Here is a 26,870-nt window from a genome sequence, read left to right as displayed (position 1 = left end):
ATTTCACAATGCTTCGGGGCAGACTGGTTGGATCTCCCTATTTGAAAAGCTCCAGCCTGCCCAGAAGAATAGATAAGGAAAGGAGAAAGTTGAATGTATCAGCCTGAAAACAAGGAATAACCAGAGATGAAAGAGTTCTTTCTTTCTCAGTTCAATGGTAATGATCCCCAGGGCTAAAACAGGATGCTCTTCACTTGTTTTGTGCCCTCAGTACAGTTTCTCTGAAGGTGAAATCAACATGCATTGCAAGACTTTTTTCCCGCTTTTTCTGTCTCTTAAAGGTGAATAAAGTGTATGGTGTAATATTACGTTTTTCTAAGCAAAGGGGAGAAGACATGGAGTGATTTCCTTCTTAAATGTTGATTCTCTTGGTTATATATTGGGAAAGATTAATACCCAAATAGACGGTTTATTAACTGTGTTATAAAAGTCTCTTAGCCACCCCAAAATGATTCTGAGCCTGACTACAAAGGAATTGCAGAGAATGCAGGACAGGCAGTATTTATTAATATTTACAGTTTTGTAAAAGTTAATGGTTTTCTCAAAGAATTTGTTGCACAAAAAGAGGTGCATATAAGTGGAAATAGATAATTCATTATCTGCTAGAAGAAATCAAAGCCTATTTGCAATTTATATATTGTAGAAAGCAGTAGATTTGCACACACTGTTAGAGGAGTGTTTAGGTTGTAACACTGTATTCTTAAAAATTAAGCTGGTGTTTGGTTTCTGGATACTCTTTTCCTCCCCTCAACTGAAGCCCTGTCAACTTCAGTGGAAGGAAGGGATTTGAAATGCTTTCCTATTCCAGGCCACATTTCCTTATGGGTATGTTTGGATGGACCATTGCAGTTCTTGTTTGCAGTCACAGACCACTTCCCTTTCCTTTACATGTTCTGTGATGGAAGCCACCTAATTCTGTTTGGTATCTCATGTAGTCCTTGTGGCAATTACAGCAGTGTGTGTGTGTGATGATACCTTGAACTTTGGTATTACGTGAATATTTAATCAAAGCTGGGGCTACACTAGTTTCTACAACAGAATAATAGAAAGAGTTTCTGGAACAGAGAAGTCATCCCGAGGCATGGCCATGTGCCAGATCTCAATACCATTACGAATACATAAGGTGTAGGAACTTCTAGCACACGGAATGGTGAGTGTCACTGAAAAATCTCTGTCTTAGTAAATGCCAACATTTTAGTGGAGAGAGCAGTACCATGCATGGAATACGTGAAAACACACAGCCACCACAAAAAAAAAAAAAAAAAAATCTTGCCTCTAGCTTTATTCTACCTGCTGCTTTCCCATTGAGAATCTTGATAATGGAAATGTACAAAGTTATCATTAATAACAGCGAATTTCATTAATATAATCACTGCCAGTACATGCATAGGATATAGATGAGTTACACAGTGTATCTCTGTCATTGATCGTGCATGTAGGACCCATTAAAATTTATAAAAAAGTTTTCAATGATTAATCACATTCCCAACACACTGTGAATATAATGAATATAAATACTGTGTATGAGGGAGAAGTTGTTTAAGAAACATATCTTTGTTTCTAATCAAAACAACAGAAGAAATATCATTTATCTTACCGCCTTTAGCTTTGAATCAAGTCTTATAATTTTGAAGAAATTAACTGCAAACTGATAAGACTGCAGTGCTACAGGTGTGCAATTAAGGCACAACAAAAGAGGGTTTGTTAGACTCGGAATGTCATTTGGAAGTTTTAATTGCCTTTGCGAGCTAGGGGGAAGTTCATTCTGAATGTTTTACTTATCTTCCAGGAACAATAATTATGTCAGAAGAACTGCAAGATGCTTTAGATAATATTTATGATGCTAGAATTCCAAAACTGTGGTTTAGGATTTCCTGGGAGTCAACTACTTTAGGATTTTGGTTTACTGAGCTTCTTGAGAGAAACCATCAGTTCAGCAGCTGGCTGCAGAATGGCCATCCAAACCAGTTCTGGATGACAGGATTCTTTAATCCACAGGTAAGATTGCCATGTTGGTCTTTATAACTTCTGAGTAACAGTTAAATTGGATCTTGGGAGAACTTCAAGCTGACTTAATATTGACTATATGAAGTATAATCTAAATTAATTTTTAGCATAAATATAGGATAAATTATCTTCAATATCTACTGAAGAAATTTTTGCTAGAACAAAATAATGCTCCTGAAATAATTAAATGCATCTTTTGACTGCTTTAATTATAGTGCAGAAATTGGGTAAGTACATACTTTCACTTTTCAACGTAATCTTCCTTGTTTTATTTCCTCTGTTACAGTAGTCTGTTTATTATTTATTGCATGAAAATCCCTCTGAGTACAAAACATGATAAGTTCCAGTACTTCGACACAGGAAGAAAAGATTTGGACTTGGTTCTCAATCCTTGCAAATCAGATCCTTGAAATGGGAGGTTTGTTATTTATACCACCCCAGAATTGTGCCAGACATGGTCTGCAAAGACATATAAAAAATACAGCCTCCCGTCTGCACCATCTAAAATAAAAACCTGGCATGAAATGAAAAACAAAAAAGGGAACAGCTGACTGCAGAGTTAAAAGAAGTAAAGTATACATACCTAGATGATGTGTAGTTTCTTTGCAGAGCCACCCACATTCATTAAAGCTTTGTGTGATTCACAGATGTTTGTGGGAAGTGTGAGTTGTGGAAATGAGTCATTGTGAGAGTATCCAGCCAACAGGTTTCTATGAAGCCTTAGGAAAGAGCTATTTTAAAGATCTATTTTAATCTCAGTACTTGTTAGCAATGCAAAAGCTAGCTGAAACAGCTGCCTAGAATAGAGAAAGCAACAGTGGCAAATATTCTCTAGGACTTCTGCTGGGAAATATCCATCTATCATCTATTGCATGTGTGTCAGCTGTCTGCCAGTACAACTTTATAGTGTGGAAGGGGTTCACAGAACCCCTGAGCAAAGGGTTCTCAAGGATTAGGGAGAGGAGTAGGAGTTCTAATAAAATGATTGTGCTTCCGTACTTGGTTTGCTAGCAACACACTGACAGCAGCATTCTAAAATACTTCAAACTATTGCAATGATCAGGCTGGATGCAACCCTTACAGGCTTATGGCTTTGTTGGTGTTTGCTTTTGCACTACAGATAAGCAAGAGCTGATAGAGCTTTTGTGCTGGACATTTTTGCTGGCATTTTCATGCTCTGGGGGTTTGTCAGTTCTGATATTTTGCCAGCCCAAATTGGGCATCCTACATTTATTTGGATCCATGTAGCTGGATTTCTGAAAAGAGCTGCCAAATAATCAGTGTAAAATGTCCCCAAACAAATTGTGATTTAATAGACCATAGTAGATGAGAAAGCCTCTAGAAATACAAAAATTACACACTTCATAACCCATAGTTCTTTAAGTCCCTAAATACATTGTGTGCAGAAATTAAAAAATTTATTTGTGCTGACTATCACAGCTTTAAGAATGAGATGGTTTATTGTAGTCACCATTTTCTGTAACCCGGGCTGTGGGAGTGGCTCATTCTAAAAGCAACTCACCTGAGCAAAGACTAGTTTTCTATTTAATTAACTAATATTTTGTTAATAGTCATATTGCTGTGTTTAAAATCAGTATTTCATATGTTAAGAACATTGATTTTCGTCTTCTCAAACAAGCTGAGGTGATGAGGTGTTATCACTGCAGTTCCAATGGCTTGTTTGTAATACCTGAGATGTTGTCAGAAAAATCCTTTCATTTGTGAGATGAAATGAGCTCCTAAGTCATTTGCCTACTTGCATATATCTCACTGTTTGCTTTACAGTCAATGGATAAATGCCACAGATAACACAAGGTAATAAAGTAGATTTATAGCACTGGGAAAACGAGGCATTCTGGCAATAAAAAATAATATAGGACCAGACTCTGCCTTCTCTTGGACTGTTTAAAGGATACACTAGGATAAATTCAGTAATTTCACAGAAGTTAATCTTTATTTTTAGTGATACAAATGAGGCCTGGCTCAGACTTCTATGTAAAAGAAACCTGATTCCCCCTGTGTGTTTGCATTGGGCCAAGATAACTGGGGTGAACAAACCAAGAAATGCTATGAATTTTCTTCCCTCCTGGAAGTTAATCTGGTATTACTGGATTTTTTTAAATCAAAAACTCAACACTACCTCCCAAATTCTGTATTGAGGCTGATGCTGTTTTATTGTTTCCTTGTTGGCATCTCTGTATCCAGTTCCTGTCACTTGTCCTACATATAGATTTTAAGCACTGTGAGGCAAAACTGTCTTTCTGGTTGTGTATGCCAAAGCAATGTAAATACTAATCAGAATATGAAGTACAATGCCTCCATTCCTCAGTGCCCACTTAGTTCTAGCAAACCTGCCATAATTTGCTCAGTATTTGCACAGTAAATGACAAACAAGGAACCTCCAAAGTAAGGTAAAGGAGAGACTATGATTGTGAGAGCAATATACTTAACTGATTTCCGTATTTTTTGTCATAGCTTCCATGGGTGCCTACTTTTCTCTCACTTGAAGGTTCAGAGCTAGTTTGCATGAGCTGTTAAATGGCAAAGGAACAAAGCTTTAGCAGGTTTCAGTGAGCTGGACAGGGAGAAATTCAGGAAAAGGCAAACAAACATATTAAAAAAAAACAAAACCTCAACCAACCAACCAACCAACCAAAGAGAACAACAACAAAAAAAAATAGGGCAAGGATTACCAGAAATCAAAACAAATGTCATGGCAAGTGGTTCATTTTGCCCTTGACAGATAGGTTTTGGGGTGAGCCAAGCCCTCAGCTGTACAGTGATACCTCAAGCCACTTGATCCTGTCTTGCTGTTTGTTGTGTCATTCACCCACATTGGGACACCCAGCTGGGCCTCCAGCTCACAGCTGCAGTCTTCAAACGCTGTCTAAGATTCATTCAAATGAGCAGATAAGCATTAGAAGTCCCACTGTAGCAAGTATTCATCCTGCCATCTCTGTAGGAGCAATCTGCTATCTAAATCTTATCCCTGAAGACAACTCGCAGCTCTGAATTCACTTTTATTCCAGTATTTCCATTGTGCCTTTGAACTGATTCCCTTAATACAGTTATTGCTCTGTCCTCTTCAGGCTCTTCTTTCTTTAATATTTCAGTTTATCTGGGATCCAGTAGCCCTCTGGGGCCTTCTGGCAGTGAACACTTCATGTATTTTAAACTATTGGTTCTAGCATGTTTCTACAAATTAAAATTCCACAAATTACTACAAGGATTCTGCTTTCATTAAATGGCATTTCTGATAGGAGAACTTGGCCTTTAATCCTGTCTCCCTCTGCTATACACTGGAGTTCTCAACTACTTCAAATGCAATTACAATTATCTGTGCTATCACAAAACCTCTTTAAAACACTGTCCTGGGGTCTCTGGGATTGTATTAATGAGAAGCAACCAAAGAACATCTGAGTTCATGAAAGTCATCTCATGTTCTCACAACTTAAAGGGTATTGCGTCACTACCAAGTGCTTGGAGCACTCCAGCCCTATCAGCCAGAGACTGGCCCCTGTGTTCAGCACACAGTTTGCTCATGTTCCCACATCTAACTTCTTTCCATTCATTTGGCCCTAACGTTAGCTCAACAGAGCATCCTGCACTGTGAATATTGAAGAAAAAGAAAATACTTTTTCAATTCCCTCATTGCTCCTGATTTCTTTCTACTTGTGCTGTTGGCTCCCTAATTGCCACCTTTCTGTGTTCCTCATGAGGGTCTCTATCCCCCCTTCTCTGTCTCCAGATGCTTTCCTTCTCTGTTCTGAAATATGTCAGGAAACTTTCTCTTTCCTAGCTGTCCTTTCCATTGCTCTTGCATATTCAATTTTGTGTTTTATTCATTTACCTCCTTGCTACACAAATGGGTTTCCACAAGGTGAAATAAGATGCACATCTAAAGCATGACCTGCAGATGGAACTACACTGGAACAGCAAAGGAGTCTGCCCTCCCACCTGTAAGGACTAAGGCACTGTGCTGTCCCAGGGACAACTTTATCAGGGAAGCTAACCAGCATCTTCAGCCTGGCTTGTTTTTGATAGCTGATGTCGATATCATGAGATTGTAGCTGTCTAGAACAGAGAGTTAGTTTTATTCTGTGCTGCTGAAGTACTCTGGGTTTATCTTGCTGTTGTCTAAAACAGCATGTTATTGTTGCATTTAAAGACTTCACTGAGCAAAGTGTCAGAGGCATTTCAGTATTTAATTGCATGATTCCATTTGGTACTTCCCTTGAATTCTGTAAAATTCTTACTTGTTGGCTGAAAAGCATTTTTTACAATGTTGGTATAAGAAAAGGTGAATAATATAGCCAGTGTTAGAGAAATTAGAAATTACCTGTGTCTGGAATCTCTCAAAACACATTAATCTGGCAGCCTTATAAACCTCTTTCCCGCTGGTTGGTTTAAAAACAGGTGAGGTGAGTAATACAGGCACTTCTGATCTGTTAAATAAGCCTACTTGGTGGCTTCTTAGCACCAACATGCGCACACCAATTATGTATGGTTGGATGGTACTGGGAAAGTGTAGGAAAACATTGGATTTACACTGCTAAATTTAGTTTATATGTACATGTAATTCTGTGGGATGAGCTTTTATACAGCTGATGTCACTTACATAGGAAAAAAACCACTTTGGAAATGGTTTAAATTCAAGACTTTTTATAAAACCGTTTATCTCATATTCCTGTATGTCTCCTTAGGGATTCCTGACGGCCATGAGGCAAGAGACAACTCGCATGAATTTAGCAAAAGGGTGGGAACTGGACAGTGTTGTTTTATGCAGTGAAGTGACCAAGATGATGAAAGAAGATGTTGTTGGCCCTCCTCCAGCTGACATCGGTGGGGTTTACATCCATGGCCTGTTCCTCGAAGGGGCAGGCTGGGACCGCAGGAACAGTAAGCTGATTGAGTCAGCACCGAAGGTAAGGATCAAGTGAGTGTAACAGGCTGTGCCATAATGTGTGGCATAAGGCTCAGGGAACCCCAGGAAGTATGTTGAGAGCCTGCAGCAGTGGTTTCACAAAAGGTTTTAAGAGGGTAACCAACATTAGCAGTGCTGGGAAGAGGACAGACTGTTTACCCACTAGAAGGGAACAAAAAGACTTCTGTCAGAAAATGAATTCAGGATGCATAGCACTAGAGCAGACCAGATGCTGGGCTTCTTGGCTTCAGGGGCCCTAGCAGCACAGTTATGTTTAAATAAAATAGTGCAACTCATAGTCAGTCTTCTTTTGACTCACCAAGTGGGATCTTATCAAAGCTTCCCAAGCCCTGGGCTGGGTTTGATATGGAGGTCAGTCTTTGGTTGACTAGAAATCCCTAGTGTTTGTTTTTTAATATGAGGAAGAGTATTAGTTCTGCGCTTATGCTCGGTTATCCATGCACGGACTTGCATTTCACTGATGTGACTAAGCAGATTTAAAATCCATCTATGGAGGAATGATTAGATACTGTAGTCATGGTCCAGGGAAAATTGACATTGTCTGCACTGGTACACTTTTTCCAAGCCAGTGCTAACTGTCCTGGAACTGGAATTTAGGCAATTCCTGTCCATGGGTAAATGCTTCTGTGTCTGACTGAGAGAAAACTTCTCCAGACCAAACCTTACCAGCTGTAACTTCTGTTGCCTGGTTTGTAAAAAAACCCCTTTAAACATGGAGTTTACTGAAGTTCTCTGGAATGTTCAGCAAGGTTCCATATTGCTCTTCAATTTGGGTCTGGTTTATCCCCTGACAAGGAATACTTTATATTAGTGGAAGACCTGAGGGGATCTAGTTTGGATAAACACCCAAGAAGCACCTGGTATCTTAGAAGCACCATTGTCAGCAGTGCAGAAGTAACAAGGAGGGTCGCTAATTGCAGCTTGGTCTTTGTAGCTCTAGTTCTGCCATTCAGGAAGAAGGAGGTGGGGAAAGAATGGGAAACGTCAGTGAAAGGGGCAAAGGAAGGGAATAAAGACAATGGTTTCTCTCCCTCCTAGAACCACCCGGTCATTTTTCCATCTACCTCCATAGCATGCAGTTTTCCAGGTTTCTACTGCTTTCCTTTCCTTCCATCACGCTTCCTGACGGCTGTTGTCCCTGAGCTGCCACAGGCTTAAAGTTGGTGTCAATATAGTAGTGAGTGTAGGACTTGTATTTTCACATGTACTTCTGCTGAGGTGCTGGTGCTTTTGCTGAAGGCCATCACTGAATCCAGTTCTAGCATTTAGAATTCAGACTCCCTATCCTGCTTTTGTAATGCTGAGCCCTGTGTATCTTCTAACATTCTCAGGTGCTGTTCACAAGCCTTCCTGTAGTCCATGTGTACGCTGTTAGCACGACAGCACTGAATGACCCAAGGAAGCAACATGGAAATATGTACTCCTGCCCTGTCTACAAAAAGCCTCGGAGAACAGATCTGACATACATTTTCTCTTTATATCTGAAAACTGTGCAGAATCCTGATCACTGGACTTTGAGGGGTGTTGCACTGCTCTGCAGCTCAAAATAAGGACAGACAGCTATGAAAGAAAGAACCAAGTAGGATTAAGCTGCAGCCGCTATTACTTGTGTTGTTATTGTCAAAGTGGTGGCTTCCTTCTCACAAGGCAATTAGCTGGCAATTAGCAGGCAAGACATAGAGATTATGTTAGTTGCACATAGATCAGTTTACTCTGTTCAAAGCAAAAAGACTAAATTTATTTATCATGGGAATTTCAGAAGGAAAACAGTTGCAGGTGTAAATTTGGCTACTGTTATGAAGCAAGTGAGAATATAATCAACTAACTTGCTCATAATGGTAGCACGACATAAAAAATGCTTATGATAGTGACAACTACTCTTGACATTTTGTGGTGGTTCTTTTGTAGACGTTCTCTTTCTTCTTAATACAAGAATTTTTCATAATATGATATAATTATTTTTAAATTCAACTTTGTAGTTAAAATCTTATCACCCATAGCATTATTAAAGCTGTAATGACAAGATAATTAAATGCATGGTAAAGCTTTATGTTTATCTGCATATATTTTATGCACAGTTGCATTGATTTTGCATTTGTAAACTTGCTGGGTGGTTTTACTAATGGCTGCTACCATTTTCTTGAACAGTCACTTTTTTATGTAAACAATCACAGAAGCTGTACAAACAGGAGTGTTTATCTTTGCACAAGAAGTGCCCTCTGCACCTAATTACTCGTTTCTAAACCTATATCCACTTTATCCACTTATAAGGAGGGTGTGCACACCCCCTGTTATTAGCAGGAAAAAAAGTATTAAAGTTGTCTCAGAGTAAACACATTTGAACATCTGTTTGGCTCTATTGGTACTTGTTCCATTTGCCCTGAATAGTGCCTGAATCCTGGAAACTCAAACCCCTTAACTGCTTTTTGTTCTGTATTTTGCAGCAGTTTAGGTTCAAAAAACAGAGGATAACACACAGGCCACTTCTGGGAGTAGGTTCACCTGAAATGGTTGAAGTATTTTTGTGTTAACCACCACTGCTGTCTACTCTGTAACTCAAAAATGATTGATGCTTCTTTTTTAATAGACAGATAGCTATTGGCAGAAAATGTGTTTGGATTTTTCCACTAGCACGAATTCAAAGCAAAAGAAATTATTGTTGGATGTTATGAAAGAACAACTTGCAGTCAGGACTTTGTTAATTTTTTTTTCTCCTTGTAAACACTTTCAATTTTAGTATAGCAAGTGTCTAAGAAAGTAGTTCATCCCTTCCCATAGCCAGTTTTACTCTGCAGTTAGCAACTGTGGGGCTCTTTCCATGAGGAAGTTTGATATTCACACTCACACCCACAACGAAGTTCTGAGTGCCAGCTTTTTTCTTGGAAAACAGAGCAGACAGGGACAGGGTCCCTTTTTTCCACTGAGCTAGGAGCAACAGTGCCGGCAAGATTCTCTTTTCAAGTGAAACCAACTGTTCAAAAATACACACCAGACCTCCCTGCAGTGCAGCTGTACATCAACCAATTTCATTGAGAATTTTGTTTCTGAGAAGGCTGGAGAATTTGGCTTCACGATCACTGGTCTTGGAAATTGTGAAAAAAATGGGGAAGACTTCAAGCAGCAAAGGGCTGTGCCGTTACATAGAAATTGAGGTCACAAACCATAGTGTTTTCCCCATCCCCTACCTTTATGAGGGGATATGGAGTAATTTAACTTTGATCTCTTGGTACATGTAAAAGTCAGGCCAGTAACACTGATAGTAATTTAAATTTAAAAATGTACATTGAAATATTTTGTATTTCACCTGAGGAACTCACTGCTTGCTATGGAAACAAATCATCCTCTGACCAATTGAAGTTAGAAATAAACATTTATATTTGATAGAGGTTATATCTAGTGCTACATGATAAGCTCCATGGAAACTGCATCACTTCTTTTCTTTGTCAAGCAAAATGAGAAAATTAAATGCTATAGGAAGAAAATCTATAGGCAATGATGTTCTAGCACTTAGCATTCTGCTGTTTAAAAATGCTAAGAAATAGCTTATTTGAACATCAATGTTTTCATTTCAATAAATAAACCCTGTTCATCGTTTAGGAAGATGCCAAATCTTGCAGAACAGAATGCGGGCCACATTACTGAAGAACCAGAAAAATCATACAGTATTTCACTGAAGATAGCTACAGATTTATACAGAACTGGAAGAAGAACATAAAGTTCCAGAAAGGCTTCTAACAACTGGTGAAAAACACCTAAGAAAACCTTCAGTCTATCCTATTTGCAAAAGCTTTCCCCCTGCCTTTTTGCATGTAATTACAGTAGAGAGGAGATGAACAATTTACTGTTGACAGAAATGTGTTTCTCTTTGTGTCTTCCTCTCTTGCTCTATCTTGCCCTTCCATTCAGTGGAGTTGCTGCTCCCAATCTGACAACACTAATTTGATTTGAAATGTCACTGACATAGTAAAACATTGACCTTCCCCAACCAATGTTCCAAAGTTACTATTGCTAGAGCTGATCCACTTCAAGTGGGATGTATACTAGACTAAATGAAAGAACTGGCAAGCAGAATACTTGAAATCAAACTAATTATATTTAAATGATAGATTAACAATTAGCTGGAAGTCCTTAAACAATGTATATAGATAACCAAGTTATGCTCTTCTGTTAAAATGAATCCGAGATATTAAATACAATCATACAGCTTTTGGCAATATTGTACAAGTTTCACACAGATAGTAATGACTAACATTGCTTTAGATAAGTGCTTTGAAGGCAACTCCATTTAAGAATGAAGAGAGCAATACAGTCCTGCAGCCCATGTCAGCGTAGCAGTCGTGTTTACAAACATATCTGGTGTCAGGGCACTGGCTCCTGAGTGTTGCAAATAAACAGCATTCCATAGTCCAAAGGGTGTCTGTCTCATAATCCCTGAGGCTGTGACTGGTCAATAATGACGATGATAGGAAAAAAAGATTTGGGTTATGGATTGGCCCTGTACATCAGCGACTTTGTAGAATAGATTTTAACTGTAGTGAAGTTCAGAAAAAGCACAGAGAGTGGAAAACAAAACAATTCCCTTGTCTGGTCAGTTATGCTCATAAGCCCTACGATATTCTGTAAAGAGTAATAGTTTTCTAAACAATCTCAAGTAAACTGTGGTTAGAGTATTCTAATTTTTCTCTTTATTTATCCAGAATGCACACATTCATCCTATTCCACTTTCACTACTTCATATCATTGCCTTTCTCACAATCTCATCTTTCCAAAACATGAATACAATATCTCCTTCCCTTTTCCTCCTGTTATTCCATATTTGTCTTCTTTTTTATTCGTATTCTGTAAGTGCACAAAACACATTGCTTACTTACAATGAACATTCCTGTTCCAGAATTCTGGAAATAACCTGTAGTCATTTCAGGACCTTCTGTTTTCCACTAAAAAAACCCCCAATTTACTCAAAATCCTATAATTCCTGCTGCATTTTTTCACACCATGGGTAAAGCAGGAATATGCTCTTCCTGCTTTTTCTGTGAGGGCCCATAAATGATAATATTTGTACAGCTTAATGACATTTTCCATAGTTCTTCCTTTTGCTAATGTGAAGTAATAGCTTTGTTAGTGTTTTCTGATTAGATGAGTTGGTATAAGGTAATGGAAATAAATTTTATACTGCTGTACATAAAACAATGAGAGTGATTAGGCTGTAAAATGACTGCTAAATCAGTCTTGGAAATGCAGCAGATTCCCATCTCCCTTTGACACTGTGAGTTCCATTTGGTTTAACGATGGCTATTGGCACACACCGAGATGGGGGAGCCCCTTCATTCAGTTTGCATGGCTTGACTTTTGTCAGGAAGACAACACTACAGACATCTGCGTGGATGGCAGAACAACACCAACACGGTTTGTGATATAACACAAATTCACACGTTTTTCTAAAGCTGAGTGAGTACTCACTATGTTCTCTCTTGCTCAGGGAGGACAGTATGGTGTGTTTGCTCATTGACTCCTTATGCCGATTGCTTTAAGTCTAGCAAAGGGACATCATCATCACCTCCTCCCCCTTCTTTTCTTTCCTGCTTAAGGACGACTTCTGGGAGAGTCACCCCTATTTCAGTTGACTGGGAAGCACCTTTTGTTGCACTATTCTTGTCTTTCTTAACCTTGGTGATCACTTCTGTATAAGAGATTTCTTCAGTGAAGGGCTCTGCTGCTGGGAGCTCGGAGGCGATGTGTACGCTGGCTTCCTGGATCCCCTCCTGACCTTCGGCTCCTGTTCGTTCTTTACTTTTTTTATGGATCTTGAATGTCTCCTTTGTTGGAGCAGCTTGTGAAATGGTTTTCTTGATCCTCATCCCAGATTGTCTCAGTCTCTCTCCTGACTGCCTGATCCTCTCTCTCCTCTCAGGGGTCACTATCCTAGTTTGAAGCCTGTTTACCTTCTTGCCAAAATTTTGTCTTGTCTTTTGCATATTTTCCCTTGAAAATGCCTTTTTGATGTCATCAATGCGTCTCATGCCTGATTTCTTGAACTTGGTTGCTCTGCTTTCTTCAATATAATATTCTTCATCAGAAGACAGATCATCAGGTGGGAAGAAATCGTCCTCTATAGTTTCACCTGCTGTCATCTCTTTGATAACAGAGAGAGATGAAGGACACTCGGTTTCCTCCTGTGAATGAAAGCAGAGAGTCATGTTCCAGCAAGTGTGTTTCAAAAGGATGGTGATCCAAGCTTTTTTTTTTTGTTTTTTTTTTTTAGTTGGTTTGCAGTTATTTAGTGCTAACTTAAATATAATACTGTAACAAAGTAAGGTAGGCTTGTACCATCGTACTCAATCTATGCATAACACAAATGGCAAAAGAAACCTCTGCCAAGTTCTGTAAAGATATGATATGCCTGATTAAAGATTTCTTTTCACTGTGGTTCTACCTGAAATTAATTAAGGCAATGGTCCTATGAGTACTGGCCTCTAATGGTTTTCAGAACAGACTTGTCTAGGGTTTGTTGGTTTTTTTTTTTTGGAGCTTATCTGCTTCTCTGGATTGAACCTAGATCCATTATTTCTCACCAATAAAAAGCAGCCACTCTGTAGACAAACAGGCTCTTGGGCTTGTGTCAGCTGTACACTGTCCAAGTGAATCCCTCAATTACATGAGTAGCTTCAGTCTACTACTATTACCAAGAAAATTGTGCATTTTTGACTATTTAGAACTTAGCAAACACTTCTGTTGCTTCCCAGAAGTGGATGAACCCCACCATATTACCTTACATGTGCTGGCTGCACAAGGAGACAAAGAAGCAGGCGAATGTTATTTGGTAAAGCCAGTAACATACAATTCACTGAGCACCTGCACCATCGCTGAGGTGAACATGATTTGTTCCATCTGGAAATGTGTGATATTCCTGAGCAAGCACCTCTGTCTCCTGTGGTGGGTTTGGTGGCCTGTTTGAGCATGCAGGTTTATATATTTATATTACACATCTAAAGTGTATCAGCTGCATACTTGGAAGTGGTGACTATCCTAGATATCTTAGCCCTAGGAATTCATGCAGCCTCGCCAAAGAAAAATTGCTAGAGGCTCAAAGCCTCTTCTCCCAGGAGGAGCAGCCCTTTGGGGTGCAAACAAGTACAACTGTATTAAGCTGTTTCCCATTAGTACTAACTCCTTCATCTGATTTCTGGGACATGGTAGTGTCAGGACTCTACCCTTGCTATTATCATACTAATATAGACTATAGGAGAGATACTGTAGCTGTGAACCCATGAACAGCAAGTGAGGCTAACTGAATATTTTGCTGTGAACTTATTTCCAGCCAAAAAGATGTCTGTCATTTTTCACAGTGACTCATTACTAGTGAGTCATGTTATTTTACTGAGTGCTAGCAATACATAAAATAACATACATTGAGTTATTTGACAGATAAAGCCCACTTAAGAGTCTCTCATCATGCCTTGGCTTCAATAAAAACCCTCTAGTAAAACAGTGGTTAATGCTTAGGAAAAAGAGGGACAAATTATTTTACACTGATTACAGGAGAATGTTATTCAACTCATCTGTCAAAATCAGCAGGAACAAAACTACAATGCTTTGCTAATAATCATCTTCATTAACATGTGCAAATTAACATTAATTATATAAAGACTTCTATATATAAACATAATCTCTTTCCTGAAAATTAACTAAAACACAGCTGGATAATAATTCCTCAAAGTTTTTAAATTATACCCCACTCCTTCAGCTGAAATGGTAACAAAAACATTTCCAGAATGAATATTCTAACATCTCACTACATACAGAGATGAATACAATATGGGGAGAGGAGTATGCCTTTCATATGATGATTACTTTTTAAAAGAAGGGAAGGCAGAGAGACTATTTTCTCTGCAATATTTAAGTTTTCTTCCTTTGGAAGAAGAATTTGTCTGTACTTTTTGTCAATTGCCAGATTTTTATTGTATTTACCTTTAGTCTGTTAACTAAAGAAGAGAGTGCTTTAGCTTTCGAACACACAGTAGAATTAAAAGTTATGGACAAGAACATGTGAGATGAAGATCTTATAGATGAGATACAGAAACCAGAGCTGCAGATGCTGAGAAACATTTTCATTCTCCTACAGAGTCTCAGCATGAAATTTGCTAAATCTTTGATTTTCTCCTTTTTCTTGGTCTCTGCACACATCTTGCAGAATCGAATGTAGCAAGGCAAAACATTAGTGTTGAGTTTTTATCTCCTCTCAAGATTTCTGGATGTTACTGAAGTGAAAAATATTAGTGAACCTGCCTAGCATGTTAGGAAGGTTTTGGAATAAAAATACAGTGATTTAGGCTCAGTAGGTGAGCTTTTTCATCTACTTCCTTTCTGTCTCCTGCCCCTACCTAATTTCTTCTTATCACTAGATATCTGTGGGGCAGAGAGAAGAGAGGAGCTCATCCTTCCTAAGGCAGGAACAGCTTTAGTACCAGGTGGGAAACAGACAGAGTCAAAGTATGAAGCTACCAGTTCCTTTATAGGCTCACTAAAACCTAAGACCAAACACCTACTGATTTCAGCAGCACAGAACAAAGCCCTAAATTGGGTGAGAGTTTTCTCCTTGTCTAGAAATCAGATGGAACTAGGAATAGCAGGACTGGGCAGTCCAATCTTCAGGAAGCTTGAGAAGGGAGTTGAGCCATTGATGCTGCTGCTTGCAAGCTTTTTGTTAAAAATCTGCTTAAGCATTTTGCTAGGAAAGACTTGTACCTGCCACCACCACCTCATGGGAGGTAAGGGAGGCTTAAAACAGGGACACGAGATTATTTCACAGTAAAAGATCTATTTTTTAATAGATCAAGCAACTATTTTTAACATGATTTCTTGAGGTAAGAGGCATGCAATCATATGGGCTGTCTATCAATTAATACATAGGACATTCAGGAGTGGCTGGTGAAACCCCTGGCACAGAAAGTTGGCTACGAAAACATCTTAAACCTGAACTTTGCTTTTTCCTATTTTTTGAGGATTTAACCTCTCAAATATGCCTAGCCAAAGAATTTTGAGTTCTTAGGGGTCTGGCTGAATACAAAGTAAAAATTTAAGTAAACCTCGGCTCTGGTGAAGAAAGCCAGCATGGCATTGATTTGAACAGATGGCTACAGGGACAGAGAATATTGAACCCCAACATAGTCTGACTCCATCACTGGCATTTTCACCCTCTGCTCTCAATTCAATTTAATTCACAATTAGAAATTTTTTAAGGGGACATAGCCTGTGTCCTTCAAACCTGCCTTTTGCTCTTCAACCTTTCCATCGACTGCCAAAATTCAGGCCACTTGGCACCCATGGGAGGGAACACTGACCAGTTTGCAGGCACTGCTGGCCTCTTCTGATCACAAGGAAGAGACCAAAAGCAGCAGCGTTTTTTTCCCATAGGATATAGCAAGGCATTTATGAAGGAAGGCTAATGCACCTGCTCCTTAACTACGCAAAGGGAAAGCTACTGACTTTTCCACCTCACTGAAACCTTAAAACCAGAGGTGAATAATCTTAAATGTGGCAGTGCCTCTAATCAACACTATGAGATTCTCAAAGTGGCAGTGCTCCGATAATTGAAACCCACAGGGGAAAGAGGCTGTTTCAGAATGTGCCTGCTTGATAACCCTGCCTGCACAGTCAGGCTCTCCTCTTCTCTGGGAAGAGAAAGGGGGAAATGGCAGAGCAAATTGTTTTTCAATGTCTCAGGTATTTTGCAGCCGTGGTGTCCTGGCAAAGATCAGGTTGGCTCTAAAAGCAGCCTTCACTTACTGCAGCACTAAGGAGCAAATAAGCCAAAGGGGGCTGCTGGAAGAACGTCATGCCTTCAGCAAGGACTGTGAGGCTGGGAAAAGAAAAAAGGGTTGTTGAAAAGATTCCCTCACAAACTTATTAGCTAAATTTCCACTCTTTGGGAGCACAGATGGGATTAATAATTAATAGCAGTGGTACTTTTCCTTAAGAAAAGGTGTGTTTCTCCTTCAGAGTTCACTTGATTTGCTAGGTGAAGCAGAGACTTAATGTCACTGTACAACAATACTGAGGCTTTACGTACATGAATACTTTTAATTCTAATTTCCTGCAATAATTTAATTATGTCATTTGAAAATAAAACATAATGGAATATGAGAGCATTTTAATGGATGTAGCCAGTTCAAGAGCTTTACGTCCTTTGTCCTTTCATGTTTTTTGGAACATGTATTCTAGATTTGTATTTCAAAGCTCAGACTGGGCTTCCAAAGTTGGCAAAGAGGAAAAAAAGTTAATACACTGTATTACATGTAAATATTTGCTAGAAATGCTATAAACTGGTTTTGTGTTCTCTTTTCAACTAGAGCTGAAGTAAAACAGCTTCAATAAAGCAAGTTATCAGCTCTCAACTATTATCTAATTTCAATAAACACTTTAGCAGAACAAAGCTTTTAAAAATAAAACAAAACCAGAAAACCAGAAAGCCACAATGATCAAATAAATATTTTTAATATATCTAAAATAACACACACACACACACACACGTATAAAATTATGTATTGTATATATAAAATCAAGACTCAAAATGATCCCAAAGAATCTGCTCACAGCAGAAGTAGGGAGGAGAGACTGATGAAACTCCACGACTTGGAGTCATTGTGTTGCACAGGGAAAAGGTCACAGCAAATGATCTTTCAGCCTTGGGATGTGTGACAGGGAAAGTGCAGGTGATGATTAACATAAGCACAGGTGGACTGACTGGTGATCACCTGACAATTCTGAAGCAGAGCATGAAGCAGCAAAATGGTCAAAGGCTACCCAGTGCCTGCTCTGTCACTGCTGCTCTGTCTGTGACAACTGGTGATGCAAATGATGGGCAGCTTAGGGGAAGGGACCTGCATTGCCACAATGTTTAAAAAAAACTTAGAAATTTGCATGTTGAATGAATACTTTGTTATTCAGACTGGTAGGCAAGGTAAGTCAGTAAAACAACTCCTTGAAATTGCACTCTAAATCAATATGAAACCACTGATGAATAACCAATTACAAATCATTCAGTACTTTTACTCATATTCTAACAGTTAAGAGTGAAGCTATAAAAATCTCAGGTGATCCCTTCATTTCTTCTGCAAATATGTCATTCCACAATCTCTGCCAGCAGGCCAAAAAGCTTCTCAGATGAGAGAGAAATTAGATTATTTTAAAAGGCCACCTAAGAAATTTTATCAAGTAAAGCAGACAGAGAATGAACACTTCAGCATGTTAGACTTTATGGCCAAGTGCTGTTGCTGCATTTAGAATTATTTTTATGCAACAGAAAACCAGCCTGGTCAGAATAGTCAACTCCTCTCATTTCTCTTTTGTGAAGCTTAATATACATCCCTTTTATTTAAATTCTGACAGAAATTCATTAATTCAACCACCAGCATGCAATGACTACAAAGGAAGTTGGCTCATTCTCCCATTATCACTGTCTGTAGCTTGCAGCAGTCAATGAGCAACCAGTTCCCAGTTACACCACATCAGTGGAGAAGCCCTTTCCTCCAGGCTACCACATGCTGCATAAAAAGGACGACTGCAGCTTCAGGGGAAAACAAAAGCTTCACACTTTCTCTGCTTTGCTATTGCTTTATGGAACTAAACCAGGGAATAGCTCTGCAGGTCAGTTTGCAGGCTTGCAATCAAAATGGTGAAATTTCTCATTTCCAATTTGTTTGGAAGCCCACGGTAAGTGAAGGAGAAAAAGCATCAGAAGTTGTAATAAGACAAAAAATATATTTGGTAATGTTTTGATTCATTCATTCAATACATGGTGACTGCTCCTACAAGTCAGCTAGACCAGGGAAGAGTTCTCAAGTACAAGTGAAACCCAGACAGTTATCAGGAGCTGATGAACTTGCCTGCCCAAGCAGCTGTGTCTCCATATAAACTCACTTCGGGACAACCTTTTAACTACATGTGGAGACCAGATACTTATCATGTAGAAACTGTGTCCAGAAGTAGATGTCTAAAACAAGCTGGGAGAATCAGGTTCCACACACTTCCTTTCTCTTACTTGAAAGGAGTATACAGGCCAAATGTACAAACATCTGTGTTGCTGATGTCTAGTGCCTGGCAAGATGAGTCCTGTCCCAGATCCTAAACTTCTGCTTGTGATTTCACATATTCCTCGTCTCTGTTCCTGTGCTGTTTTGATCAACTTTATTCTTGTACTGAAGGAATAATTGCAAGGTTCAGCTGTCTTCAGTAGTGCTGAGAATATGAATCCCAGCTGCATGTCCCCAGTCAAGTCCATTCTCAAATCTGTGCCTCAGGAATGATGGGTTTTGCTGAACAGCTGGATTTGATGATCTCAAGATCCTTCCAATCTAAGTGACTCTATGATTCCATTTTAAGATACACATGTGCCCACAGCAGCCAGTCACAGCTGCTGGTGACAAGTAATTCCAAGCAGCCTCTAGGACCATGGAGAAGAGGCACAACACAGGAGGCTCATGTTGTAACTCCTCTGCTGACTTGCAGGGCAACCACAAGGGAAACCCTGAACAGCTGCATCCAGTGCAACTGTAAACTAAGATCAGCTGTTTCCACCACTCAGTGCTAATAGGTGGAGAAAAAATCAATGGCAGCCCTGAGGACAGCCTGTCCCCTTGTGAGGATCATCCCCAAGGAACATGTCTGGGGGTACCAGATCCAAGTTTATAATCTGGTATGAACACAGTCCTGTGAAATATGCAAAATATTTCATTTTAGGAACACAGAAGTAGCCCAACATCTGATTTTAATTTTTTTTTTAATTTTCCTTTCTCCTCGTTCCTTGCAAACATGTCACTAGAAACAGTTTTTCTTTGGCTGGTTGACAGCCTCTCCATGAGTGGCTGCTGCACAGCATGGGGCCAGCTCTGCACTTTGAACTGGAGCACTGGGCTTGACACTGCACACAAAGGGATCTTGCGACACTCCCTGACACAAACATTGGGTTTATTTTGTTCTCTGTATTCTCAGCAAAGGCAATTATCTGTCCCAGCTGTAAAAATATTTATAAGGTTACTGCCACTAGATTCCAATAAAGGCTCTGTGTCGCTGGGCTGCTGAGGCCAGCGCTCTGCTGTCAGAGGTAGTCAGTCAATTTTCACCATTTTTTTCCATTAAGTTTTCAGGCTCCTCTTTAATAGCAAATTAGGTTTTCTTTTCTTCCCATGAGTTCTAGAAGGTGCTTTTGTCCAGACCCTGTTGTCTCCAGGACTGGAGACATCCATTTATGGTTTCAGATCAGAGCTAAATGTACAGGAATTAGCACCATGTACACCCAAACTAGCATTATTCCAGCCGTAAAAGTAACTTGGTTTCTTGTCTATGTTTTTTCCTGTGAACTGACAGCTTCTAATTTTGAGCACATTTCATTAGTATCCCACCTTTTCTGTACCAAGATTTTTAATGAAAATATTACACAGTTGACAAAGACTGTCTTAGAAACACACTTTCTGAAACCCATTGCAAGCTTCACACAATGCTCCACCACCTGTTGTTTTTCCAGATTATCTGTTATAAAGTAATACACCAGGTACATAAATATGAGAAAGGATAAGACCTGTCATGATTCTGCAAAAGCGAAAAATGATCAAATGTGAGCCACCTAGCACAATCTGCTCTTGGTGAGCTATTTAACTTCATGCTACTACGGATTTTGTTCTGCAGAGCCATTTTTGAGCCTGCCATTCTTATGCCCAAATGGTACCAGATTAATGGCAATCTCCTGAGCTCCTGACACCCTGATTTCTACTGCCACTTCCTATGAAAGTGCTTCCACCTCAGGTTTCCAGATTATTATCTCCATCTTGATCTCCCCACTATAACCACAGAAGGTCAGTGGGCAGGAGAAGACACTTATTTTAACTTATTTATGCAAAATAACAGCAGCATATGCAAGGCTGCTTCTCTGCGCCTCTCCCCCTGTGTGCAGTGGAGCAACCACAGGGCAAACAAATCAGCTGTAACCTGACTGTGTAGGTCAGTCAAGCCATAACCTTATTTGGTTTATGACATGTCCACTAATTTTAAATGTCAGTGAGTGAACCAAATGCACGTGTCCCTTCATAGGAAGTCGTTACTCATTTATGCAGCTTATGTGAAGTAATAACAGAAAAAAAGCCCAGTAACAGTAACATGGACTTTGTGGTGCCTGTACAGTCCCATTTAAAGAGGTACTTGCAGAACATGCAGAAAAAAAATTAAACAAGTTCTTTCATGCTAAAAAAAATCCCCTTTAATTTCTGAATAATTTAGTCAGAATGATTTAAACTGTTAAATGCTCTTTGACTTCAGAGAAATGATAGCTCTTACAGCTGGTTATTCAGACTAACCTGAACAGAAATGAACAGTGACCTGTACAACCTACAACATCCCTTTTTATTCCCTACTATAGTCCCAGGGCACATAGCACTCCAGGGTCAAAGACCTCACTAGAAAGTCTGAAGTAACCTGGCATTTGTAATCATGCAGTCAGCCTAGGGAGGAGAGCTACCTGCTGCCAAATCTTTTCCTCAACCACATGGCCTTCTAAAAATGAATGCTCTCAATTCCCTAATCATTCTGCTCAAGGATGATCACTTTGTCTCTTTTTAATGTGAGGATATCACCAACTCTTTTCATCATTGCTGAGGTCTCTTGGGACAATCTCCTACAGCCAATGATCCTTTTCAACCTGCCTACTCCCTCCATCAGTGATAAGATCAAAGCTATGCACTTGAAAGAAAATCTTTAGTATTTAATTGGTGTTTCCTTTCTCCTCATATGCTGATGTTCTGGCAAAAGTTAAAGCTAAAACCCACACGTGCTCACCCTTGTAGGGATTCCATACCAGCAACACGTGGGTCACTGGCCCCTTTACAATGTCCCAAATAGTTTATCAGGAAAAAAACTCACTACAGAAGGGCTGTCAATCACAGCCACAGAGTAAACAACTTGGTTATATCCACTTGTAATGTATATACAGGGAGTACGCTGGTTCTGTAGCTATTCACAGACTCCCACTCATCCTAGCCAAGCTCCAGTCATTCAGGCCTTGGCACTGCAGCAGTGTGCCTCCCCTGGTGTAAATCAGCAGTGTGAAAACCACTGCACTCGTGTGAAAGAGACTTTCCTAAGTGTACCTATGCCTTGAAGCTTCAGTGCACTCATGACTACCTAGTGTGTGCCAGGTTTTGTGCAGCGCTGCAGTTACCCCTCTCCAGAAAAGTGTTATATGGCAGATCCTACAGGGATCCACATATCTGCCTCTCCTCCATGCAAGGGGATAAGGTTGTTTAATCTACCTAGCAAAAGGGATGGTGTTAAAGAGGTAGTCATTCATATCCTCACTGGTGTTCTAAACCACTGTAGGAAGAGGAAACCAGAAAGGCAACAACAAATGCTGTTTCCTCTCCTGAAAAGAACCATCTAAGAATTAAACATACAGAACAGGGTGCAGGTCATTCTTGTTTAGCAAACCCAGCAGAGAGATCACAAACTCCTACTGAAGGTGATTCTTAAGAGAAAACACACATTGTAAGAGCCACCTTTTGTATGAAATACCTGAAAATACCAATGGCTGTTCTTTACACCCGGTGTAAATCCATTTTGACCATATTTCACTGTATTTTTAAATAAACGACGGGTCATGTCTTGCTAGCAGAAAAATTGACATAATGTAATTTAAAACACTGTTTTAGGAACAGATATTTTCAAAGCATTGACTCTGCTGCAGTCCTTATGGTAAAGACCCATCCATGAAATGGTATTATGCCATTAACCAGGGGAGTCACTGAGATTTATTACCTTTAGCTGGGAAATTATTTGCAAGCAAAAAGGGAAAGTGCCTGCTTTCTATTTCGTGATGATGGTGCAGCTTGCAATAATTGTAATAAAAGGACAGCTTGGGCCTGTACTTTCTACTGAACAACCATAGTAAGTCATTCAGTCAGAAAATCTGGGAGGCACAATTTGGTACTAACATAACATTAAAGAGACAATATTTCCTACCCTCAGCTTTTTCTCTTTTTTTCAGCTATTTTTTCCCAGTAGTAGAAAATGAAGTATTTAAGAAAGCTAGGTTATGAAGAAGAATTTGTCAGCTGAACATGGTGGTAAATGGACTCAGTGAAACACACAGCTCCATTCATTGCAAATGATGTTATTTATGTACAAACAGATGCAAGGCCAGGGTGTAAAGCTGAGTGATGGGGGTGCATTGTATTACTCATGGGGGTGGTATTTTCAGGAACGCCTAATGAGGAATACAACTCCTTTGAAAGAAGCTTTGGCGACTTGCTGCTAAAAAAATGAGCAACTCTGCTTCTGGCAAAAGATCAAACACTTACTTTCTACTGACCTGGGAAACTGGGAAGTTCCAGCAAAGGCAGGATCAGGCCATTAGACAAATGTGTTTCACAGCACTCATTGACAAGACCCCAGAACTGTCTACACTATTTGTATGGATGCAAGCGAGACCATGCTGTTTCATGAAAATTCTCTTCAAAGCAATTATTTTTAAGTACAATGAACATCATAGAATAAGGCCAGTGAAAGAAAATATGTTATTTCCTTGCCCACTATGATTGAAAGAGCAGTGTTTTGTTAAACCATTTCCAAGGTAGAGCATGCAAGGGAGTATTTGTTGTCAGGAAGGGTTTATAGGTCTGAGCTTTAGTTTGTAAAATATACCGCTATACACTGAGACAATGAAAAAAGTCTCAATTTGTCAGCAGTAGGAAAGCCTGGGCAATGGTGCAAGTTAAACAAGCCATTTTTGGAAATTAGTGTTAGAAGAAAGTCTGTGTTTCAAAGAGCCTGAAAACACTTTGCTATTTGCACTTCTACCTAATACGGTGAAAAAAATAACAGAGATGAATGTCAGGCATGGTTTGTATGACAAGATTTACAGGGCCTGCCTCATATTACCTTTCAGAGAGGCAGCAAATAGTCCTTGCTGATCTGCAGTTAATCTTACACGACAGGCTCAGAAACCTACCCACACTAATAATAGACCCTGTGTGCTGCTGCCAGTAGGTTCATGCTGAAAGGCATTGGGGAGCACAGATCAATGTTAAAGAAAGCATAAAATAACTCCTATGCGGGACAGAACGCACCTTTTGCTTCGTTAACCAGCACCTACCAGAAGTCACCAAGGAGGTGGCAGAGTGACAGTACCACAAGAAATTAGGTTCATGGTTACCTGATAGATCACGACCCGGAATTTGTTTTTTCTCAGCATCTCCTCTTGTTTTGCTTTCACCTTCTGCACGCTGGTGCTCTGCCTCTCCACGCGCGCCCGCACCTCCTTCATGGTGGAGCTGACTTTGCGGGTTTTCTCCAGTAACTTGTTCACCGTGAAGCCGGTATTGTTGTGAGCCTGGGCAAGCTTTAAAATGTCAATCTGTATGGTCTTGATGGCATTTTCCATCTCCCTGTGCTTCTCCTCTATCCTTTTCTGGCTTGCCTGCACGCTGTCGACAATGTTGGCCACTTTGTCCAGGACTGTCACAATCGTGTAAGCAGCATCTTGCTCTTCTTCCTCCTCGATGACGCTGGAGAGACGATTCTGGTGTGTTTTGTCTGCCTCCGAGGTGATTTCGCGGCGATCCATTTTGCCTGCCTTCAGCCAGGTTGGAGGGAGGCGAAGTTTCGGTGATCCTGCCAGAACGATTCTGGCGCTGTTGCAGGGAGCCAGGGCGACAGCTGGCTCCGGCGATGCTCAAAGTAGGGCGTGAAACGCCGCTCCTGGAGCTTGGTCAAATATTTCTGACTACAAAATATCCACACATGATTGTTCAGATACTTTCAGCAACATGAAACCCCTAAAATTAGGAAGCAATATCTGGAAAGGAATATACGTTTAAAGGGTCACGCTTCTGTACTGACCAAGTTATTAGTGTTAATCCAGGAAAGTTAAGTAACTTGCTAATTAAGCAGGAAAGCAAACTTGCATATTTTTAAAGATCTACTTTCGTTTCATGTTACTGGAGTGCTTTCCTCTGAGGGAATTCAAAAAGCGGTCAGGAAAATCAGCATGGTTGTTTTTTTTCCAGCAAAACAACTTCAGGTCTTCAGCTTGCTGCAATTACCCCATGGGGTAACAAATAAACACACTAAACCAGAGACAATATAGTGAAAACGTTGTATTGTGACATGCTTTTCCAGTTCAAAATGTTGAAAGCATTTTTTTTTATTGAACAAATTATTAAATCCTACATGCAAAATTCTGAAAGCCTACACTACATGTTAAAACAGCTGAACACATCCTATTCACACTTTATCTTGGGATCTTTCAAATGACAACTAACAGTCTATTAATATAACTATGACCAGCAGACTAATTTGGATGGACTTTTTTAGCTCTTGAAAATACTCTATACAAGAGCACTAGTAGTTCATTCATTTTTATTTTTTTTATTTTAGTCACAAACACTATACAATCTGTATTGTAGGTGTTAAAACATGTATTTTCTTTAAAAAAGTTTAAGAAGTATTAAAACAGTTTTAACAGTGATAAAGTAGGCTTTATTCCAATTATTTGTGTTCAATTATTCAACACCAATTTTTACAATACCTAAATCTACTAAGACCTACTTCTTTTGGACCTGTGCCATCTGTTCTACCAGGTAACTTCCCAAATTATGAAATTTATAATTTTCCTCTTTAAAAATAAATTGTTGGAATTATTTATGAAGATGGCAGTGCTTAGACACAGCCCACACATTTTATAAATATGTTACAACTACACACAGCACACAGCTTCACAGTTCATGCGATAGGCAGTGTCTAAAAAATCAGTTACTAACTTCCAAAAACATTTAAATATCTACGGTATTTAAACACAGTGTTTTCTAGTTCCTCATAAGAAAAGTAAGCTGTAAACATTTTTACCTTTAGTTCATGCCTTTTTTGTTAGGTAATGTGGACTTATTTTGTTGGTTTGTTGGGGGTTTTTTAAGTCTACAACCATTGTTGGAATAAATCTGTGTTCCCAAAAATATTACATTCCATGGATAAAGCACAAGTCTATTATATAACCATGTGATACAAATACAGAAAATGAACTACTGTATTTAAAAACATAAAAGTAAAGATACTAAAACAGTCCATAGCTGTTAGAGCTGATGCTTTCAGAATACAGACCAACATTGTTACACTAAAAATGTTCAAAAATAAGGCCTCTGAAATAAATATTTCCATTCTTTAAAAAAAGATATAATAAAAATGTACATCACATGGTCAATGTAGGTATAAAAAGCACTAAGTTAAACCATTCTGGATGATGTATCTGAAGTAAAATGGCCTAGGTTTTGCTTCTGCCGACGTCCTCTATTGTTTTTGGGGCATTTTCTGTTTGAAAAAAAAAAAAGAGAGAGAAATAGAAAAGAAGGGCTGATTTTATATATGCCACATATAATAAAGCCTAGCAATAACACATTGACTTAGTTTTCTGTCTTGTATTAACAATAGCAAGGAGTCTATGAGCTGTGCTGACCAGTGGGACACTCCTGCTGTTGGGAATGTCTGTAGGATCCCTGATCATTCAGAAGGGAGACCTGCTTGAACCTGAGACTGACATCAGCAAGGTGCTACATCCTTCAGCCTTGATCCAGCAAACACATTCCATGGGGAATGATTGCATTAGCTTTACTTTACACATATTTCATATTTAAAACCCAGTGGATGGTGAGACTGGATCAATCAGCCTTTTGAAGTGCTGGACCTCCAGGTGCTTTGCTACTCACAGCAGCCCATGAGACCGAGCCCACCCAGGTCTCTCTGTGGGGTGACTCTGGTGATCCCTTTCTTGGGGCCAGACACATGACTAAAAGGATTCACAAAAGCCAGCAATCCTGAATGGAATGGCACTTACTCAGCCAGGCAATGCATGAAGGAGCAGTCCTGCTGGGGTGCAGCACGA

The 26,870-nt window shown here is 39.5% G+C and overlaps 3 protein-coding genes across 4 annotated transcripts in view; 1 reads left to right on the top strand and 2 right to left on the bottom strand.

The window, feature by feature from the left end:
- LOC146441751 (dynein axonemal heavy chain 5-like) overlaps positions 1-10,333 on the top strand; it is a 152,166-nt gene extending 141,833 nt beyond the window's left edge. The window contains exons 75-77 of the mRNA XM_085052340.1: positions 1,790-1,998; positions 6,711-6,932; positions 8,284-10,333. Coding sequence (XP_084908466.1) covers positions 1,790-1,998; positions 6,711-6,932; positions 8,284-8,502 — 650 coding nt within the window. The 3' untranslated portion in view covers positions 8,503-10,333. The remainder of the gene's footprint in view (positions 1-1,789; positions 1,999-6,710; positions 6,933-8,283) is intronic.
- A 690-nt stretch (positions 10,334-11,023) lies between these two features.
- On the bottom strand, positions 11,024-25,201 carry CAVIN4 (caveolae associated protein 4). Its single transcript, XM_085052338.1, has 2 exons — positions 24,150-25,201; positions 11,024-13,125 (listed from the first exon to the last, which is right to left on the bottom strand). The coding sequence occupies exons 1-2, from the start codon at positions 24,558-24,560 to the stop codon at positions 12,466-12,468; spliced, it is 1,071 nt and encodes a 356-aa protein (XP_084908464.1). The 5' UTR covers positions 24,561-25,201; the 3' UTR covers positions 11,024-12,465.
- Positions 25,202-25,351: 150 nt separating this feature from the next.
- TMEFF1 (transmembrane protein with EGF like and two follistatin like domains 1) overlaps positions 25,352-26,870 on the bottom strand; it is a 112,236-nt gene continuing 110,717 nt past the window's right edge. For both annotated transcript variants that reach the window (XM_085052337.1, XM_085052336.1), the window contains exon 10: positions 25,352-26,299. In XM_085052337.1, coding sequence (XP_084908463.1) covers positions 26,215-26,299 — 85 coding nt within the window. In that variant the 3' untranslated portion in view covers positions 25,352-26,214. The remainder of the gene's footprint in view (positions 26,300-26,870) is intronic.

Source organism: Lichenostomus cassidix, chromosome 2 (assembly GCF_008360975.1).
Source record: "Lichenostomus cassidix isolate B80296 chromosome 2, HeHo_3.0, whole genome shotgun sequence".
Classification (NCBI taxonomy): domain Eukaryota; kingdom Metazoa; phylum Chordata; class Aves; order Passeriformes; family Meliphagidae; genus Lichenostomus; species Lichenostomus cassidix.
The sequence above is the reverse complement of the archived record's forward strand: the minus strand, read 5'-3'. Positions and strand labels throughout refer to the sequence as shown.

Coding starts and splice junctions, on each gene's coding strand:
- CAVIN4 (XM_085052338.1), bottom strand. CDS start 24,560: ATGGATCGCCGCGAAATCACCTCGGAGGCAGACAAAACACACCAGAAT. Junction 13,126..24,149: donor TCCGGGTCGTGATCTATCAG/GTAACCATGAAC, acceptor TTTCATTCACAG/GAGGAAACCGAGTGTCCTTC.